General features: G+C 44.8%; 8 protein-coding genes across 9 annotated transcripts in view; all 8 read left to right on the top strand.

Annotated features, from left to right (window-relative positions):
* Positions 1–1,309: 1,309 nt before the first annotated feature.
* Positions 1,310–1,621, top strand: LOC308152928 (histone H4; the record flags this gene model as incomplete). Its single annotated transcript, XM_080526000.1, has 1 exon — positions 1,310–1,621. The coding sequence occupies one exon, from the start codon at positions 1,310–1,312 to the stop codon at positions 1,619–1,621; it is 312 nt and encodes a 103-aa protein (XP_080382126.1).
* Positions 1,622–2,413: 792 nt separating this feature from the next.
* Positions 2,414–2,791, top strand: LOC308152945 (histone H2B-like; the record flags this gene model as incomplete). The annotated part of the gene is made up of 1 exon (XM_080526017.1): positions 2,414–2,791. Exon 1 carries the CDS (start codon positions 2,417–2,419, stop codon positions 2,789–2,791), a length of 375 nt encoding a protein of 124 aa, XP_080382143.1. The 5' UTR covers positions 2,414–2,416.
* A 1,804-nt stretch (positions 2,792–4,595) lies between these two features.
* LOC308152853 (histone H1-like) overlaps positions 4,596–21,421 on the top strand; it is a gene marked incomplete at both ends in the record, with an annotated part of 103,305 nt that continues 86,479 nt past the window's right edge. The window contains one exon of one of the 2 annotated variants that reach the window (XM_080525921.1): positions 4,596–5,198. In XM_080525921.1, coding sequence (XP_080382047.1) covers positions 4,596–5,198 — 603 coding nt within the window. Of the gene's footprint in view, positions 5,229–21,421 lie in introns of those variants that run through there. The other variant, XM_080525922.1, reaches the window with a different exon arrangement.
* LOC308152897 (histone H2A-like) lies at positions 6,289–6,675 on the top strand (the record flags this gene model as incomplete). Its single annotated transcript, XM_080525969.1, has 1 exon — positions 6,289–6,675. One exon carries the CDS (start codon positions 6,289–6,291, stop codon positions 6,673–6,675), a length of 387 nt encoding a protein of 128 aa, XP_080382095.1.
* Positions 7,650–8,060, top strand: LOC308152868 (histone H3.2; the record flags this gene model as incomplete). The annotated part of the gene is made up of 1 exon (XM_080525940.1): positions 7,650–8,060. The coding sequence occupies one exon, from the start codon at positions 7,650–7,652 to the stop codon at positions 8,058–8,060; it is 411 nt and encodes a 136-aa protein (XP_080382066.1).
* LOC308152922 (histone H4) lies at positions 14,576–14,887 on the top strand (the record flags this gene model as incomplete). The annotated part of the gene is made up of 1 exon (XM_080525994.1): positions 14,576–14,887. One exon carries the CDS (start codon positions 14,576–14,578, stop codon positions 14,885–14,887), a length of 312 nt encoding a protein of 103 aa, XP_080382120.1.
* LOC308153144 (histone H2B-like) lies at positions 15,556–15,930 on the top strand (the record flags this gene model as incomplete). The annotated part of the gene is made up of 1 exon (XM_080526237.1): positions 15,556–15,930. The coding sequence occupies one exon, from the start codon at positions 15,556–15,558 to the stop codon at positions 15,928–15,930; it is 375 nt and encodes a 124-aa protein (XP_080382363.1).
* On the top strand, positions 17,855–18,229 carry LOC308153145 (histone H2B-like; the record flags this gene model as incomplete). Its single annotated transcript, XM_080526238.1, has 1 exon — positions 17,855–18,229. One exon carries the CDS (start codon positions 17,855–17,857, stop codon positions 18,227–18,229), a length of 375 nt encoding a protein of 124 aa, XP_080382364.1.

Genomic DNA, 21,421 nt, shown 5'->3' on the forward strand with positions numbered 1-21,421 from the left:
TCCCCTCTGTGTTGTGTTCCAGGTAAAGGTGTGTGTGTGTGTGTGTGTGTGTGTGTGTGTGCAATACATTTACATTTACATTTACAATACCAAATATTGGGAATTTGCATTTACAATAGGCCTGTACTGAAGAACGTGGGCTCATGTTGACCTCACAAACACTGAGACAAAGCGGGTACATTCATGTAAGGTGCAGTCAGCTGTCTGTGTATCTATTAAATGTGTATCTGAAAGGTATGGCTATTTGAACTGATAACAGAGCAGGATGCACACAGACCATAACAAGTTGGATAACAGCTTATAACGGCAGCTGTTACCTGCACAGCAGTTTAGTAAATCCTTAAATTGTCCTTGTAGGAGCCGTACAATAAGATATTTCAGTGTGTGCTTTCCCCCTCCTCTAATGGTCAGCTATGACAGGTTTAGGCTAGTTAAGGATGACTCCACGGTGCAACTGGTCTGAGTGACTTTTAATTAGTACATCTCTATCTCTCTCTCATTTTGGGAGGAGAAAGAAGAGATCAGAAGAGATAGAGTGGGAGAGCCATATAAGGCGTGTGCAAATAGGCGGGAAATTAAGTGTAGGTGGGAAGTGTTTTTTTTTAGCAGTTGAGCTGAGCAATCAGTCTGACTGCCTCAAGCTCCAGCAGATTGAGGGGGAGTACAAACCACTGGTCCCTGGGGACTAGGACCATTGCACCCTTTGCCAGCAGATTCGCAATCTCCTCTCAGAGTGCCCTTGTCTTTACCGGGCAGGGCAAAACAGTCTCTCTCACCCCCCCTGAATAAATCAATAAATAATTCAGTCATTGGCTACCTATAGGAGTAAACCAATAGGAGCAGAGCTCTCCTATGGGGCAGAGCTCCACAAAATAGATCAGTTGAGCCTACATTTCCTACTACAACATTGCTAAAAGATTGAAATGGTTGCAGTCATAATAGTGTCTAAATTTGACCATGTGCTGTTGTAAGGAGTCAATCTTACCATTCCAAACATCTTGATTAATGTTATGTTCTTTTACTGATTGTGTGTGTGTGTGTGTGTGTGTGTGTGTGTGTGTGTGTGTGTGTGTGTGTGTGTGTGTGTGTGTGTGTGCGCGATGTCCTTTTGCTTCAATAATGCCCATAATGCCAAACGTTGTCCCTAGCAGAAGCTCCTCCCTCGACAAAAATCCCCCACAAGAAAAAAGAAAAAAAGAGGCAAGCGATAGCGCGCGGTTCCTGTACAGCCTGGTCTCAATCACGTCCTCGTAGCTGAGATAAATTCAACCCACAACTTCACCGAGTTCATAATCTTACTGAACTCAACATGTCTGGAAGAGGAAAAGGAGGAAAGGGACTCGGAAAAGGAGGCGCCAAGCGTCATCGCAAGGTTCTCCGTGATAACATCCAGGGAATCACGAAGCCCGCTATTCGCCGCCTGGCTCGCCGTGGGGGTGTGAAGCGTATCTCTGGTCTGATCTACGAAGAGACCCGTGGTGTGCTGAAGGTGTTCCTTGAGAACGTTATCCGTGATGCCGTCACCTACACCGAGCATGCCAAGAGGAAGACCGTCACCGCCATGGATGTTGTATACGCTCTGAAACGCCAGGGACGTACTCTGTACGGCTTCGGCGGCTAAACTATTCGTAAACTCAACCACCCCCTACAAAAAACAACGGCTCTTTTAAGAGCCACCCATCTCCACACAAGAGAGTTGATTCCATTATTATAACACATTTTGTCAGGCCTGTACATTCAACGGGTTTAGCTGTCATGAATAAAAACATACGTTGCCAAATCAATGTCAACGCAAGTAAATGCGTAGTCTTGGCATTCCACTACTAGAAATGACCATCCCACATTTGCACCCTAGAAAGATGGTTATTATGGATTATTACGCACACAACACAGTGCAGCCCCTTTTTCTATTGCGCATCTAGTGATAATAATAATGCATGCCCTTGTCGTACCATCCCAAAAGGACAATTCCTGGTAGTAATCGCTAGGCTGGTTGGGAGTTTGGGGGACTTAGGGCCAGTTTCACAGACAAGGCTTAAGCCTAATCCTGGACTAAAAAGCATCTTCAATGGAGATTTTACATTGAAAGTGTGATTTAGTCCAGGACTAGTTTTAAGCCTTGTCTGTGAAACCGGCCCTTGGTGTTCTATGTATATCATTCTCAATCTTCCTCTTGACGTTTTCATGTTCATATCGCCATCGGAAACAAGGCAACCCGACAGCCGGGTGAAAAAGTTAGGAAGGGGTGGGGGGAGGAGCCCGCGCGTGCGCAGATTATGTATTTACCCGCGAGGCAGACTAGAGCTTTGGAAGTGGATGTCAGCAGCCGCCTAATTTGCATAGCCCCACCTTTATATTACGGGTGTGCGTTTGCGCCTCTTCATTCGTTTCTGAGAAGTAACGAGCCACTATCAACATGCCAGAACCTGCGAAGCCAGCGCCCAAGAAGGGCTCCAAGAAAGCCGTCACCAAGACCGCCACCAAAACCGGCAAGAAGCGCAGAAAGTCCAGGAAGGAGAGCTATGCCATCTACGTGTACAAGGTCCTGAAGCAGGTCCACCCCGACACCGGCATCTCCTCCAAGGCCATGGGAATCATGAATTCCTTCGTCAACGACATCTTCGAGCGCATCGCCGGCGAGTCCTCTCGCCTAGCCCACTACAACAAGCGTTCTACCATCACCTCCAGGGAGATCCAGACCGCCGTGCGTCTGCTGCTCCCCGGTGAGCTGGCCAAGCACGCCGTGTCCGAGGGCACCAAGGCCGTAACCAAATACACCAGCTCCAAGTAAACAGATTTTCGTCTGTACTGCTTACCCCAAAAGGCTCTTTTAAGAGCCACCCACCCTATCAAAAAAGAAAGCAATTCCATAGTGAGATGACCTCGCGTGCTACAAATCAGTCGAATGTATATGCTGTACTAATTGTGTATTGTAACAAGTAAGTACAATTATACAGTATTTATACAGCACCTTTCCCAGACCAAGGGTCTCAAAGTGCTTTACATAACAAGGAAGAAAACACAAATAAAACAGTAATACAGGAGTGAAAGCCACAGCAGGTTAAAACAGGCAGAAAGCATACATAACATAACAAGCATGTATAAGGCATATGTATCAATTACTCGATGTTACAATTTTCAAAGACTCCAGTCCTTGAACGCGCAGGAGGTTTTGCGCGCCTTTTTTGTTCCTCACTTGTTTGTTGCTCACTAGTTGTCTAAAACGGTTTCCTCTATTAATATAATGGACAGGAGTGACTACACTGCATACATACGCATGGCCAAATTCTCGGGCCAGGTGGATTTAAAAGAAATAATAAAATATAATAATAGTTTAAACGGCGTTCACATGTGGATCTACCATCACCTCCAGGGAGAATCAGACCGCCTGCTACTGCTCCACAGCAGATGGATGTGTGTATCTTAAACGGCGAAGACAAATGTAATCTTCTTGCACTTGAATAGCATTAAGGTTGATGCAGGCTCACTAGTCAGCTACCTGGACAGAACCTCAAGAACCAATGATGTGAACGAGTTCGGTCATGCATGTCTTGTCTATGTCTATTATTGTATTATTGGTGAATATTAATACGATTAATACGAGGCTCAAGGACAGCCAAGCAGCGGCAGAACCATTATATTATATTATGTTACATTACAAATGTGATGTAATTTAAACACCCCGGTCCACAAAGACCCACACACACATGGAGAGAGGAGGCAGGCTGACTACGTCACCATCGATAAACAACACATACATATAAACATTTAATTTATTGAATTTACTTATTACTATTATTATTTATTTATTTACAAACATAGTTATGATTGCAATTTCAGCTAGTTACCAACTAGTTTAGTAGCCGAACATTTTCATCATAAGGCTGCTGATGTCCTCAACACAATTCTGGTGATAATATCGCAATTGATTCCTCAGAATCGACATGCAGCAAGCATAGTCTATCTATGGCTTTCACCTGTCTTGTCTAGATTTAATGGGAGGGAGAGGGACACCATCTGAAAAATCACCTATACGGACAAGCTCTCAGCCCCATCCCCGCGACTGTGTTTCACGACCACCAAAAGAGCTCATATTTATAACACCCCGCACCACATCGGGGGACCCTCAACCTTTGTACTCCCTTGCCAGACAACATGGCTACCTGGACAACGAGTGCTGGTCGCAATCATATGCACTTTTAGCCACTTTAGGAGACAAATAACACAGGAAAAGCTGTGCGCACCGCTCCCTCCGACGGTGCAACGGTGGGGTTTTGATCGAGTCACAACAAAACTCACGAGGCCTTCGCGGCTCACATGACTTTATTCTAACCGGAGGCAAGTCTGCTCGCTGGCCCGTTTGCATTTGGACCTCAACTCGGCACCACGGGTGACTTTTGGCCCGTTATTCGCGAGGAGAAAACACAGGCGCCCAAACATTTCGGCAGCTACGACTGCTGAGCAGGGATGGCTGAGTCTGCACGGTTCTCATGCCGCGTTTAAGGACAGCCCCCTGCTCCGGGTTGAGCTTCATTCTCACAGAGCAGATTTGCAGACTAGTTGGTTTACCGGAACGAACGAGACTTTCTACAGACATGGCAGAAGTCGCACCAGCACCAGCCCCCGCGCCGGCCAAGAGCCCCAAGAAGAAGGCAGTAACCAGGCCCAAGAAAGCTGGCCCCAGCGTCGCCGAGCTCATCGTGACGGCCGTGTCCGCATCCAAGGAGAGGAGCGGTGTTTCTCTGGCCGCGCTCAAGAAGGCGCTGTCGGCCGGTGGTTACGACGTGGAGAAGAACAACTCCCGTGTCAAGGTCGCCGTCAAGAGCCTCGTCACCAAGGGCACTCTGCTCCAGCTCAAGGGCACCGGGGCCTCCGGCTCTTTCAAGCTCAACAAACAGGCTGTCGTGGCGGCCAAGAAGCCGGCGAAGAAAGCCGCCACCCCGAAACCCAAGAAGGCGGCCACAAAGAAGCCCGCCGCTGCCAAGAAGTCTCCGAAAAAGGCAAAGAAGCCCGCTGCTGCGGTCAAGAAGGCTCCCAAGAAGGCAAAGAAGCCCGCGGCAGTCACCAAGAAGGCCACCAAGAGCCCCAAGAAAGTCAAGAAGGCCACACCGGTCAAGAAGGCTCCGGCTAAGAGCCCCAAAAAGGCCGTCAAGGCAGCCAAGCCCAAGGTAGCCAAACCCAAAACGGTGAAGCCCAAGGCAAAGAAGGCAGCCCCAAAGAAGAAGTAAACATTCAAAGTGTTCTTTCCGGCACCATTTGTACTACAAAAAGGCTCTTTTAAGAGCCACCCACATTTTCGTAAAAACGCATTATCATCCATGACGACAGGAAAAGTCGAGTGTTTATTTTAGTATTTTACACCAGTGTCAACCACGGACTTACACACACGACAATCATGGTTTTACTTATTGAGTAAATAATGAGCAGTAATGAGAGATTTGACATCTAGGTCTAGTTTACACTTTGACGCTATAAAGTGTGACTCGGTAGATCTGTGTGCGGGAGAGGATGGTGGGGGTATGACAGTGTCCATAATGATAAAGTTGCATACAGTTAGTTCCTCTTTCCTTTACACCAATACGTTATATTTGGACAGAAAGGCGGGAGATAACAGAACACTTTTCGCTCAGTCAGGAGTAACGTACTACAGAGAGCTGGGAACGCACTTCACAATGTACATATTATATACGTATCAATTATATATTATTATTATTATTATTATATTATGGCATATACTAGTTTTAGTATATTGAATATGTCATGTCAGGTCTTCTGACGCTGGTTTTCTCTGTGTACCACATGTACAAAAGAAGAGATTTGTTGAGGCTGCATTCTCATTTTATGCACCCAAATTGTGTCTCCACTGCCAGTTTACATTAGGGATGCAACCTCAGCGCATATGTTCAAGTCAAGACTAAAAACCCATCTTTTTAATAGTGCCTTTAAATGACTAAATAATTAAATTAAGATTATATAATGATTAAAGCACTTTGAGCTGCAACGTTTGCAGGAAGAGCGCTATACAAATAAAGTTATTATTATTATTATTATTATTATTATTATTATTACGTGGGACGAGTTTGATTTAAACTTCGATTTCTGGCGCGCGAGGGAAACTCACAAAGACAGAAGTGTCACAATCTCTGTCTCTTGATTGGATGAGGTGACATCGACCCAGTGGCCAATGAACGCCGTCAAGGCGAGCTATAAGAACGACGCTCCAAGCGGCGGAACTGTTATCTGAAATTATTTTCTTCATCTTGTTTGAGATCCCGCTAAACCGTCACCATGTCAGGGAGAGGCAAAACTGGAGGCAAGGCCAGAGCAAAGGCAAAGACCCGCTCTTCTCGCGCTGGGCTTCAGTTCCCTGTGGGCCGTGTCCACAGGCTCCTACGCAAGGGCAACTATGCCCATCGTGTGGGCGCCGGCGCACCGGTTTACCTGGCCGCCGTGCTCGAGTACCTGACTGCTGAGATCCTGGAGTTGGCCGGCAACGCCGCCCGCGACAACAAGAAGTCTCGTATCATCCCCCGTCATCTGCAGCTGGCCGTCCGTAACGACGAGGAGCTGAACAAACTGCTGGGCGGTGTGACCATCGCTCAGGGCGGTGTGCTGCCCAACATCCAGGCAGTGCTGCTCCCCAAGAAGACCGAGAAGCCCGCCAAAGCCAAGTAAAAGTTCTGCTACGGCTTTGACCCCACTACTTAACCCCAAAGGCTCTTTTAAGAGCCAACCACTTCTCTCTCCAAAAGTGCAGTCCATCTCTCCCTCCACTGTTTGTCTGCGTTATGAGTGTTTCATGTTGTGAAGAACACTAATTGTGATTTCATGTACGAGGCAGAGAACGCACCCATACATATTACACAGGGTTGGGCAGAAAACATCCTCGTGATGTCACTGCCTCAGCATTTGAAAAAACGTTTAGTCCTTTTTTACGGTTTTAAACATCACCCTTTCCTTGTGTAGTGGACCTTGTTCTTCCATAATAATAGTTTGCGTTTGTTGGTTCATCATTTGTATGAACTGGGTGAGGACAACTAGTTATAAAACTTTAGATTAAAATTAGAGGACAACAATGTTGAAATTATAGATTTAGAATAGAGGACAACAATGATGAAATTATAGCTTTAGAATAGAGGACAACAATGATGAAGTTAGATTAAGGATAGAGGACAACAATGTCCACAACAGCAGCGAGATTAAAGGACGTCCAAGTGCACACAACCACCGTAAAGACAAAATAAGTGTCTGCACCACGCTGATCTCTGTACATAATGTTTACACTGTTCTTGTTCATTTGTATTCATATAGTCGTACATTACATACTTTTTTGTATCTTCACATTTGTTTTGGCTTTAAAAAATAATAATTTAAAGGATAGATTATCATTGACCAAAGATATCGGAATTACATCTCTTTGAAGCCAACGGTTTGGGGGAGGGGCCAAACAAAGGAAGCGCGCGGCAGGGTATAAGTGTTTGAATTTGTGGACGGTGCTCGTGTCCAATGGCAGCCGGAGAAGGAGGCGCCAACGAGCCAATGAGCTCGTCTATAGTCGCCAACCAATCGGGGCACGACTGGGGGTTTATAAATGTACAAAGTTCTGTTGAGATTGGTTATACTCCAACTGAACGAAGGAAGATATCGTCATGGCCAGAACCAAGCAAACCGCTCGTAAATCCACCGGCGGCAAAGCCCCCAGGAAGCAGCTCGCCACCAAGGCTGCCCGTAAAAGCGCCCCGGCCACCGGCGGCGTGAAGAAGCCTCACCGTTACAGGCCCGGCACCGTGGCTCTGAGGGAGATCCGTCGTTACCAGAAGTCCACCGAGCTACTGATCCGCAAGCTGCCCTTCCAGCGCCTGGTGAGAGAAATCGCCCAGGATTTCAAGACCGACCTGCGCTTCCAGAGCTCTGCTGTGATGGCCCTGCAGGAGGCTAGCGAGGCTTACCTGGTTGGTCTGTTCGAGGACACCAACCTGTGCGCCATCCACGCCAAGAGAGTCACCATCATGCCCAAAGACATCCAGCTGGCCCGCCGTATCCGTGGAGAGCGCGCCTAAGATCACCACCCTGATCTAACAGTAGATCCCCAAAGGCTCTTTTAAGAGCCACCTCAATATTTCCCTCAAAGGCGTGTTTCTATTTACCACCCGTGTAGGGCGTTAATCTATAGGTTATACGACTCAAATGAGTAGCCTGCAGGGATGCTGACCGTGCCATCTCGGTAACCGAAATACATGTAGGCCAATTCACAACAGCATAAGGCCTTAATGTGTGAATTCGTTGTGATGGTCTAACTATGATAAGCACTCCTTATGTAAAATAATCCGAAGTAAATCAGGGTCAGTCAGTGTATTCTGTAGGTCACGGATTTTCTCCACACAAGGTCTGTGATTTACTTCGGCTAAAGCTTAATGGTGCTGGGAGGACATCAAAATGCGGTACCCCCATAGGCTGTTCTTAAAATAGATAGTATATGTATATATATATATATATATATATATATATATATATATATATATACACAGTGTTAAGACCCCTTCAATTTTCCACATTATGTGGTGTTATAGACTCAATTTAAAATGGAATAAATTAGAAGAATTTGCCATAAATCCACACACAATGAGCACATGATTATAAAAGCATGTTGTATTGTATTGAATATGTCAGGGTTATTAAAACACGTTAGGCTATACTGCATATGTGAATGAAATGTGCCACAGTATGTATTGTAAATAAAGTTTCATCTGATTTGATGGTTAGGGTCATTTACATTGTACAAGGAAAACATTTAAATGTAGAAAATAATAATAATAATCTCTAAAAAATAAAATAATCTCTTTTACAGTTTATTGAGAAAACATTGAAAACAAATGTCCTATTTGCAATCATTGGATCATTCAAATGAAGATGACCTGACCCCAGGAATATGTAATAGAGGTCCAGTCTGACCAGATATGAACATCCTCTGACTGTTGACACCATCACAGGATTGGGCTTCAATAATCTCAGATTCTAGATTTCACAGAGAGAGCTCAATCTGAGAGTCAACCCTCTGAGATTCATTGAAGTGGGAAATAATTACATATTACTCTTAAAACCAAATCACAGAATACAGAATAGTAGGTTATGATAAAGCATCACTCACTTATGGGGAGCTCTAATATTACACAGCTCAGCACTGTCACCCCAACAAGGCCCAAAGACCCCTTCCAGCCCAATTGGGCTAGTTTAGGTTGCATTGTGCTGGTAAAATTGGGCTTGGGCTGGTGCACAGAATTTGGCCTGGTTTCCCATGAAAAAAAATGTTTTAAAATAACTTGACAGAGACTGTGTTAACTGTGTTAAATATGCTGTGATCACCATGCTAATGTGTGTTTAATTGCAGACCATGCTAATGTAAAATTAACACATTTTATTATATTGCCAATTCAATTGGGGGTTGGTTTTAAAAAGGCACATTCATTGAGACTATAGAGGATGTCACATGGAAATGGATTTCATATGATAATACCATGATTGAATTGAGGTTATCTTCCATGATCATATTTTGCCATTGCATTGAACATGAAACAAGACTAAGCATTGTCATTACTTTGACACAGCATTGCTAATCGAAACAATCAACAAATATTATTTTTGGTATTTGAGCAGTCCCTTTGTTTACTCTATTCTATTCGTTTTTGATATGTATAATTATTATATATTCTATGCTATAATATTTGGTCTGGTTTTTATCAATTTGGGCGGATTTTGAGCACTTATTGGGCTGGTAAACATCAGACCAATCTGGCAACACTGCTGACCACTCCTCTCAACCTCCCAGTAACAGCGTCCAGAGAGACCCTTACGATATCTAGCTAGCTAAATAGCTAGCTAACTTAGCTAGTGCTAACAGCTGAACTGCAAAACTTATTCGCTTCATAACTTAGCAAATAACGTTACATTGATGAACAAAACATCCATTAATTGACTAAACATATCCATTAGGTAATGAATTCTAAACGTAATAACATAATTAATTAAAACCACATTTAACATTACCTGAACAGGCACACCGCACAGCACAAGAGACAGCTCAGCAGGCAAATTCAAATCTCTCCACGTGAAATAGGGTGCAACCATTCGGGTGCATGAAATAGGGGGCAACAGTTTAAAAAAATAAAATAAAGATCCAATAATAAAAATACAACAAATGATATCAGTTGGTCTGTGTAACTGGGGTGGCAAGTAGGTTGGCAGGACTTTTTTCAACGGTGGCGGCTCCCACCCTTTGTTACCATTGATAACTACGCAGCACATACCGAGACCCCCTATTGAATCTCTCTGGAGGCTGGGGTTGGTACCTGTCTTTCCCAATTTTCACTGCATGGCGTGTGTCTCCCGAATTCACTGCATGGTGTGTCTGGGTCCAGTGTGAGCTCACAGGCATCTGGGAGAAGAGCAGAGACCAAATCAGAGAAATAAGAGGAGTAAGATATCGAGCCTGTTTTTCATGAGTCTCTCCTTCTCCTAGATCTCTCTAATTATATCTCAGGGTTTGTGGAGAGTATCAGTGGAGAGAGACTGTTAGCTACTTCAGGATAAAGAGACTCACCTTGTGAAAACTGGGCTCTGGTCTGGGGCTCTGGTGGTAGTAAGATATCCACTGCATTCACTACAGACACACAAACACATTCACAGAAAGAGAAAACATTCACTTCATATCATATTACACACACATTATGTACTGTACACAAAGTGATGATTAGGACATTGGTCTGAAGTTAAAGGGACTAGAGCAAAGTGATGATTAGGACCGTGGTCTGAAGTTAAAGGGACTAGAGCAGACGTGGTCCAACTAAGGCCCATGGACCGGATCCGGAGATGTCGGAGTTTTAATCCGACATCTTTTAACCAAAACAATAGATTTGATTCTGTTATGCCCTAATTAGTTTCAGCACACTATGAGGTCACATGCTATAAAGGTGAATTGTTGAATTTCAGTACAGCAGAACTCGTGTAGATGGCAGTAGAAGTAGGAGCCCCTGCCTGTTTCCGCTCAATCTTAGTGTGTATGTTACGGTACATGTGGGAAAACTAGGGTTAGGGTTAGGTGCTAGGGTGCTACAGTTAAGGTTAGGGTTAGGGTTAGGGGTAGGGGTAGGGGTAGGGTTAGACATGCCAGCATGTACCAAGTCAACGTAGCACCTAACCCTAACCCTAGTTTTCACACATGTACCGTATTACCACATGTACCATAACATGTAGACAAAGTCCGAAAATGAATGAATTAATGAATGGTCTTTATTGTCATTAATACAGTACAGGTACCATACAACGAAATTTAGGAGGGGGGGCTCCCCTGGTGCTAGGAAAAAAATACTAAAAACAAGAAGGGAAAAGAGCTGGTTTACATAAATAAAGGCTATATACACTATCCACTATACTATATGAATGAATGGTCTTTATTGTCATTGCTATAGTACAGGTACCAAACAACGACATTTAGGAGGGGTGGCTCCCCTGGTGCTAGGAAAGAAAAAAAAAACACAAGAAGGGAAGGAGCTGGTTTACATAAATAAAGGCTATGTACACTATCCACTATACTATACTGTACAGATAGACGACTAGGGTTGTCATATTGCACATAGTGTTATTGCACATTCATTTGAAGTGTCGCAGTTTGCAGGCTAGAAATGTACATATTTGTGCCTCAGCACTACACCTGATTTTTTCAGTCCAGCAGCTGCCATCAATCCGTCCAGACTGTCCAGGGCCCAGAACCTAGGTCTTTGCTGTGTTCAGGGCCTGGATGGCCCTGGGGTAGAAGCTGTGCTTCAGTCTGTTTGTCCTTGCGGCCATGGTCCTGTACCGCCTTTTCGAGGGCAGCCGGGTAAAGTGTTCGTACCCAGGGTGGGTTGGGTCTCTGGAGATCTTGGAGGCCTTCCTGAGACAGCGTGTGTTGTACAGCTCTTCCAGAGAGGGGAGGGGGGCGCCGGTGATCTTCTGGGCTGTTCTCACGACTCTCTGTAGCGCATTTCTCTCCGCGGTTGTGCAGCTGGAGAACCAGTTGCAGATGCCGTAGGTGAGGATGCTCTCCACTGCGCCGCGGTAGTAGGCCACCATTATCTCCTGCTTGATGTGTTCCTTCCTGAGGACTCTCAGGTTGTAGAGCCGCTGTTGTGCCTTCTTGATGGTGGCTGTTGTGTTGTTCTTCCAGGACAAGTCATCCTGTATGTGCACCCCCAGGAATCGGAGGGCTGAGACTCTCTACTATACTATACAAATAAAACACTGTGCTGTACTCTATGCTATGCTATAAATATCCTAACATTTCCTATCTCTGAACCTTATACCTTCCCCACCTTCCAACGCAGCCCCACTTCGTAGTTGCTACTTGTAAAATATTTTTAAAAATAAACATTGTTTATTCATAAAATGCGGCTGATATTCTGTCGGCGCCTATCAGCATTCATTAAAAATCCTCCAATACAATAAACATTTTATCTGTGTGTGTGTAAAATTCACTGTGAAAATACATAGGGGAGGAGTCGGGGCATGCGCAGATTATAGGTTTACCTAGGCTGCAGCCTAGGGCCACTACCACTAGGGGTAGTAAAAAAATAAAAAAAAATGCGTGAGACTTGAGAGCCCTGAATATCCGGTTGTTAAGTCTGAAGTCAAACTTGACGTTTTGCAATTTCCGGGTTCAAACCAGAAATTCTCCGCACCAGAATACCAGTATACCACAGCGGTAGAATTACAGTTTAATCGTTTTTTAGACTGGGATCTATTCATACAACAAGGGACACAGCACTTTCCTGTTTTCCCCATATTGTCAGGGTATTTGAGCCTCGGAAAAGCGCTCTATAAATATAATTAATTATTATTATTATTATTATTATTGCGGCATTTCGAAGACAGCGCCTCAGCCAACTTTGGACCCGGAAACACGTCGCGACTTAACAACCGATATTCGGACAGACAACAGGAGAGGAGAGCAACAGAGAGACAGACAACAGGAGAGGAGAGCAACAGAGAGACAGACAACAGGAGAGGAGAGCAACAGAGAGACAGACAACAGGAGAGGAGAGCAATAGAGACAGAACTGAGGTGAGGTGAGCAACAGAGATAGTTCAGGATGATAACAAACAGTTCAGTATGACAGAGACAACTAATAGAAAGACAACTGTATGATTATAGAGTTTACATGTTCAAGGAAATATTGTATGATAATAGAAAGGTACACTTTAATTTAATTAAAGAAGTAACAAAGAACACGTTTATTATCACAATTGCATTGTGTTCCAGGTCTTTCTCCATTGAATAAATAATGCCTAGTTGAATGGCTAAACAAGACAACTGTCTGGACAGTACTGCTAGAATTATTCACCTTACCGCTGCACAGATAGACAAACAGTATAAGTCCATTCTGTTAACATTAGGTCTACTCTGCTAACAAAGACTATTCCAGTTGATTTGTCAGTTGTTGTGCATTATATTTTTGTTGTGTTTGCAGTTTGCCCTTTAATAAGTTATATATACAAATAATTAAGTTATATATATATTCTCATGCTAAAATCGACTGTAAATCCAGATTTTAAAGTTGATATTCTTCCCCGTGGAGCATGCCCCCATAACCTGTGCCCCACCCAAAAATGTTATCACCAGCCGCCACTGTGGTCAGCTATGACAGGTTTAGGCTAGTTAAGGATGACTCCAGGGTGCAACTGGTCTGAGTGACTTTTAATTAGTACATCTCTATCTCTCTCTCATTTTGGGAGGAGAAAGAAGAGATCAGAAGAGATAGAGTGGGAGAGCCATATAAGGCGTGTGCAAATAGGCGGGAAATTAAGTGTAGGTGGGAAGTGTTTTTTTTTAGCTGTTGAGCTGAGCAATCAGTCTGACTGCCTCAAGCTCCAGCAGATTGAGGGGGAGTACAAACCACTGGTCCCTGGGGACTAGGACCATTGCACCCTTTGTCAGCAGATTCGCAATCTCCTCTCAGAGTGCCCTTGTCTTTACCGGGCAGGGCAAAACAGTCTCTCTCACCCCCCCTGAATAAATCAATAAATAATTCAGTCATTGGCTACCTATAGGAGTAAACCAATAGGAGCAGAGCTCTCCTATGGGGCAGAGCTCCACAAAATAGATCAGTTGAGCCTACATTTCCTACTACAACATCGCTAAAAGATTGAAATGGTTGCAGTCATAATAGTGTCTAAATTTGACCATGTGCTGTTGTAAGGAGTCAATCTTATCAGACCATTCCAAACATCTTGATTAATGTTATGTTCTTTTACTGATTGTGAGTGAGTGTGTGTGTGTGTGTGTGTGTGTGTGTGTGTGTGTGTGTGTGTGTGTGTGTGTGTGTGTGTGTGTGTGTGCGCGATGTCCTTTTGCTTCAATAATGCCCGTAATGCCAAACGTTGTCCCTAGTAGAAGCTCCTCCCTCTACAAAAATTCCCCACAAGAAAAAAAGAGGCAAGCGATAGCGCGCGCTTCCTGTACAGCCTGGTCTCAATCACGTCCTCATAGCTGAGATAAATTCACCCCACAACTTCATCGAAGTCATAATCGTACTGAACTCAACATGTCTGGAAGAGGTAAAGGAGGAAAGGGACTCGGAAAAGGAGGCGCTAAGCGTCATCGCAAAGTTCTCCGTGATAACATCCAGGGAATCACGAAGCCCGCTATTCGCCGCCTGGCTCGCCGTGGGGGTGTGAAGCGCATCTCTGGCCTGATCTATGAAGAGACCCGTGGTGTGTTGAAGGTCTTCCTGGAGAACGTGATCCGTGACGCCGTCACCTACACCGAGCACGCCAAGAGGAAGACCGTCACCGCCATGGATGTTGTATACGCTCTGAAACGCCAGGGACGTACTCTGTACGGCTTCGGCGGCTAAACTATTCGTAAACTCAACCACCCCCTACAAAAAACAACGGCTCTTTTAAGAGCCACCCATCTCCACACAAGAGAGTTGATTCCATTATTATAGCACATTTTGTCAGGCCTGTACATTCAACGGGTATAGCTGTCATGAAAAAAGCATACGTTGCCAAATCAATGTCAACGCAAGTAAATGCGTAGTCTTGGCATTCCACGACTAGAAATGACCATCCCACATGTGCACTCTAGAAAGAAAATGGTTATTATGGATTATTACGCACACAACACAGTGCAGCCCCTTTTTCTATTGCGCATCTAGTGATAATAATAATGCATGCCCTTGTACCATCCCAAAAGGACAATTCCTGGTAGTAATCGCTAGGCTGGTTGGGAGTTTGGGGGACTTGGTGTTCTATGTATATCATTCTCAATCTTCCTCTTGACGTTTTCATGTTCATATCGCCATCGGAAACAAGGCAACCCGACAGCAGAGTGAAAAAGTAAGGAAGGGGTGGGGGGGAGGAGCTCGCGCGTGCGCAGATAATGTATTTACCCGCGAGGCAGGCTAGAGCTTTGGAAGTGGATGTCAGCAGCCCCCTAATTTGCATAGCCCCACCTTTATATTTCGGGTGTGCGTTTGCCGCCTCTTCATTCGTTTCTAAGAAGTAACGAGCCACTATCAACATGCCTGAGCCTGCGAAGCCTGCGCCCAAGAAGGGCTCCAAGAAAGCCGTCTCCAAGACCGCCACCAAAACCGGCAAGAAGCGAAGAAAGTCCAGGAAGGAAAGCTACGCCATCTACGTGTACAAGGTCCTGAAGCAGGTCCATCCCGACACCGGCATCTCCTCCAAGGCCATGGGAATCATGAACTCCTTTGTCAACGACATCTTCGAGCGCATCGCCGGTGAGTCTTCTCGCCTGGCCCACTACAACAAGCGTCGTACCATCACCTCCAGGGAGATCCAGACCGCCGTGCGTCTGTTGCTCCCCGGTGAGCTGGCCAAGCACGCCGTGTCCGAGGGCACCAAGGCCGTGACCAAATACACCAGCTCCAAGTAAACAGATTTTCGTCTGTATTACTTACCCCAAAAGGCTCTTTTAAGAGCCACCCACCCTATCAAAAATAGAAAGCAATTCCATAGTGAGTTGACCTCGCGTGCTAAAAATCAGTCGAATTTATATGCTGTACTGATTGTGTATTGTAACAAGTAACTAAAATTATACAGTATTTATACAGCACCTTTCCCAGACCAAGGGTCTCAAAGTGCTTTACATAACAAGTAGAAACACAAATAAAACAATACAGGAGTGAAAGTCACAGCAGGTTAAAACAGGCAGAAAGTATACATAACATAACAAGCATGTATAAGGCATATGTATCAATTACTCGATGTTACAATTTTCAAAGACTCCAGTCCTTGAACGCGCCGGAGGTTTTGCGCGCCTTTTTTGTTCCTCACTTGTTTGTTGCTCACTAGTTGTCCAAAACGGTTCCCTCTATTAATATAATGGACAGGAGTGACTACACTGCATACATACGCATGGCCAATTTCTCGGGACAGGTGGATTCAAAATAAATAATAAAATATAATAATAGTTTAAACGGCGTTCACATGTGGATCTACCATCACCTCCAGGGAGAATCAGACCGCCGTGCGTCTGCTGCTCCCCGGTGAGCTGGCCAAGCACGCCGTGTCCGAGGGCACCAAGGCCGTAACCAAATACACCAGCTCCAAGTAAACAGATTTTCGTCTGTATTACTTACCCCAAAAGGCTCTTAAGAGCCACCCACCCCATCAAAAAAAGCAATTCCATAGTGAGTTGAGCTCGCGTGCTACAAATCAGTCGAACGTATATGCTGTACTGATTGTGTGTATTGTAACAAGTAAGTACAATGTATTTATACAGTACCTTTCCCAGACCAAGGGTCACAAAGTGCTTCACATAACAAGGAAGAAAACACAAATAAAACATAATACAAGAGTGAAAGACACAGAGGGTTAAAAACAGGCAGAAAGCATACATAACATAAGCCATATGTATCAATTACTCGATGTTCCAATTTTCAAAGACTCCAGTCCTTGAATGCGCCGGAAGTTTTGCGCGCCTTTTTTGTTTTTCCACTCTGCCATTGTTTCTTTCAACTGCTGGAGTAGTGTACGCACTAGTCGTCTAAAACGGTTTCCGGTATTAATATAATGGACAGGAGTGACTACACTGCATACATACGCATGGCCAATTTCTCGGGACAGGTGGATTTAAACATAAATCATGAATATAATAATGGTTTAAACGGCGTTCACATGTGGATAATCTCGTACAATCAATAAGTTAGCCTACCACTACCGCCAAGACATGCCCACTTATCTGTTGTACTTTCATGTACCTACTTCTGCAAATCTTCTAATAAAGTTTTCAATCAATCAATCTATCTATCGATATGCCTTCATATCACCCCCATTATGTCATTAACTGGCCAAGTCAGTGTGACAAGTCAATAAAAGAGCAATTCCATAGTGTTTTGAGCTGACGTGCTACAATGAAGTCGACGTTATAGTATGGTATAGTATATATTATATAGTACTGGTGTTTAATAACTCGATGTTACAATCTTCAATGACTCCAGTCCTTAAGTGATATCCCTCCCAAAGACCTCTTCATCCCCACTACCTCCCAGTACAGGTTTCTCCACAGTAAATAAGTTAATAATGAAAACATGTAATTCTTCCTTTTTCTAGCATTGTGACTGCCTGGTCCTAGCATAGATGTATTTTTCTTATGATGACTGGTGGATAGGTGATTCTTAGACAACCTGGCTAACTGGACAACGAGTGTTTTTTCAAATGTTGTTCAGAACCAGACTCGACCAATAGAATCTAGTGTCAGGAGTCGCCTACTTTGCATAGCTCCCCCTTTATATAGCGGCTGCACTACCTCCACCCTTTCATTCGTTTCTGAGAAGTAACGAGCTGTTTTCATCATCATGCCTGAGCCTGCGAAGCCTGCGCCCAAGAAGGGCTCCAAGAAAGCCGTCACCAAGACCGCCAGCAAAACCGGCAAGAAGCGCAGAAAGTCCAGGAAGGAGAGCTACGCTATCTACGTGTACAAGGTCCTGAAGCAGGTCCACCCCGACACCGGCATCTCCTCCAAGGCCATGGGAATCATGAATTCCTTTGTCAACGACATCTTCGAGCGCATCGCCGGCGAGTCCTCTCGCCTGGCCCACTACAACAAGCGTCGTACCATCACCTCCAGGGAGATCCAGACCGCCGTGCGTCTGCTGCTCCCCGGTGAGCTGGCCAAACACGCCGTGTCCGAGGGCACCAAGGCTGTGACCAAGTACACCAGCTCTAAGTAAACCGATTTTCGTCTGTATTACTTACCCCCAAAAGGCTCTTTTAAGAGCCACCCACCCTATCAATAAAAGCAATTCCATAGTGAGTTGAACTTGCGTGCTACAAATCAGTTGAACTTATATGCTGTACTGACTGTGTGTATTGTAACAAGTAAGTACAATGTATTTATACAGTACCTTTCCCAGACCAAGGGTCACAAAGTGCTTTACATAACAAGGAAGTAAACACAAATAAAACATAATACAAGAGTGAAAGCCACAGCAAGTTAAAACAGGCAGAAAGTATACATAACATAACAAGCATGTATAAGGCATATGTATCAATTACTCGATGTTACAATTTTCAAAGACTAGTCCTTGAACGCGCCGGAGGTTTTGCGCGCCTTTTTTGTTCCTCACTTGTTTGTTGCTCACTAGTTGTCCAAAACGGTTTCCTCTATTAATATAATGGACAGGAGTGACTACACTGCATACATACGCATGACCAATTTCTCGGGACAGGTGGATTTAAAATAAATAATAAAATATAATAATAGTTTAAACGGCGTTCACATGTGGATCCACCATCACCTCCAGGGAGATCCAGACCGCCGTGCGTCTGCTGCTCCCCGGTGAGCTGGCCAAACACGCCGTGTCCGAGGGCACCAAGGCCGTAACCAAATACACCAGCTCCAAGTAAACAGATTTGTCTGTACTACTTACCCCAAAGAGCGGGTACAGAAGACAGCTTCTTGTCTCAATGTTTAAATGCATTAATACTATTTTATAGTCAATACAAAATATATGCAATCTTTTGAAAATTAAAAACGTGCCATTAAGCGTCTATAATCAGCACACGTGTTTTCATTGTGTATTTTTATTGAAATGACATAGTTGTGTTTACAGTGATATATTACATAGTTGTGTGTACAGTGATATATTACATAGTTGTGTTTGCAGTGATATATTACATTGTTGTGTTTACAGTGATATATTACATAGTTGTGTTTACAGTGATATATTACATAGTTGTGTTTACAGTGATATATTGCATAGTTGTGTTTACAGTGATATATTACATAGTTGTGTTTACAGTGATATATTACATAGTTGTGTTTGCAGTGATATATTTCATTGTTGTTTTTACAGTGATATATTACATAGTTGTGTTTACAGTGATATATTGCATAGTTGTGTTTACAGTGATATATTACATAGTTGTGTTTACAGTGATATATTACATAGTTGTGTGTACAGTGCTATTTCTACAGGCCGGCATTGTAAATCTGCTCCTATTGGTTTACCCCGCTACCTAAAGTAGCCAATGACTGAATTTTTCAATGCCTGCGCCCGCCTGGGGTGCTATATAAAGGGGCGTACTTCGCTCCATCATTCTCCCAAACATACAAAACAGCCGGGTTTGAACAAGTCGAAGTGGGCCAGCAGCCCTATGGGGCTCCACTCCACTCATAGAACTGGAGTCTATCTCCATAACTATCGTTCTATATCGTGGAGCTCCGCCCCATAGGGGAGCTCTGCTCCTATTGGTTTAGGCGGAGCGAGCGAGGCCAAATGTACCCCCACTGAGACTATTAGTCCAAAAACAATCTCAGCGGCACCCGGAGCTGACCACTGATGTTGGTTCAAGACAACCTTAAAAAGTTGGCCCAACCCACACCGAGTCTGCTCCACTGATCTAGCCCTTACGTGAGCACGTAGGGTTGTAGATCTAACGGAACATGTCCTGGAGGAGGGTCCCCTCCCCAGGCACATCCGTAATCATCCTGACAGCACTTGAATAGAATCCCCAACCAGGGTAATCCAAGTGCCTTCCCCACTACATCAGTCATCAGCAAAACTGAGGACAGAATGAGAAAAGGATGCGGAAGAAATATCACTTACCTAACCCTTACGTTGGGTTGTTGATCTAACAGAACATGTCCTGGAGGAGGGTCCCCTCCCCAGGCACATCCGTATTCATCCTGACAGCACTTGAATATAATCCCCATGACCAGGGTAATCCAAGTGCCTTTCCCACTACATCAGTCATCAGCAAGACTGAGGACAGAATGAGAAAAGGATGAGGAAGAAATATCACTGATCTAACCCTTACGTGAGCACGTAGGGTTGTTGATCTAACGGAACATGTCCTGGAGGAGGGTCCCCTCCCCAGGCACATCCGTATTCATCCTGACAGCACTTGAATAGAATCCCCATGACCAGGGTAATCCAAGTGCCTTCCCCACTACATCAGTCATCAGCAAAACTGAGGACAGAATGAGAAAAGGATGAGGAAGAAATATCTTTCAAGTAATACCGTACAAAAGGTGATGGCGACGACCAAGACGCCGCCTCACATATCTCCTCCACTCCCACGCCCCTGAGAATGGCCACTGATGTGGCCATGCCCCTGGTGGAATGAGCCCGAATGCCAGTCGGCACGGGCTGCCCCTTCGATAGCCTCGCAAATCCAATGGGACAGCCTCTGCTTCAAGAGTGGTGCCCCGGCCTTCTGTCCGCCGTAGCAGATCAGAAGCTGGGGAGAAGATCTCAGTCCTGCTGTGCGCTTCACATATTGTGCCAACGCGCGCACCGGACATAGACAATGTAAACGCCTCTCCCTCTCTCCGTCGTGAGGAGGAGGAAAAAAGGTGCTCAGAGCACAGCTCTGAACCCTAAACCCACGATTAACCTTGGGGATAAAAGCCGGGTTAGGGCGTAACACAGCTTTTGTTTCGTCATCAGATATGATCAAACAATCTGCCCGTGTCGAGAGAGCACATAAATCACTCACTCGCTTAGCCGTAGATAAGGCGAGGAGTAGACTCGTCTTGAGAGACAATAAACGCAACGACACAGTGTCAATGGGTTCGAATGGGGGCACGCACAGCGCCTCTAGCACAATCGACAGGTCCCATTTTGGCATTAGAGTCCTATGAGGGCGTCTAAGCCTACACACTCCAGTCAAAAAACGCTTAACCAGCGAATGACTGAACAGTGTCGTTGTCGCAAAACCCTCATGACAAGCTGAGATGGCAGCCGCGTAAACTTTAATAGTTCCCGCCGCCAATCCCTTGTCAAACAGCGACTGTAAGAAGCACAAGAACGTTTCGACCCGACAGCAGACTGGGTCAACGTCCTGTCCCTCACACCACTGTGTAAACACTCGCCAGCGCGCCGCATATCCCTTTGCAGTGGATTGCGCGCGCGCACTCT

Source organism: Nansenia antarctica (genome assembly GCF_963989245.1).
Source record: "Nansenia antarctica genome assembly, chromosome: 3".
NCBI classification, from domain to species: Eukaryota; Metazoa; Chordata; class Actinopteri; order Argentiniformes; family Microstomatidae; genus Nansenia; species Nansenia antarctica.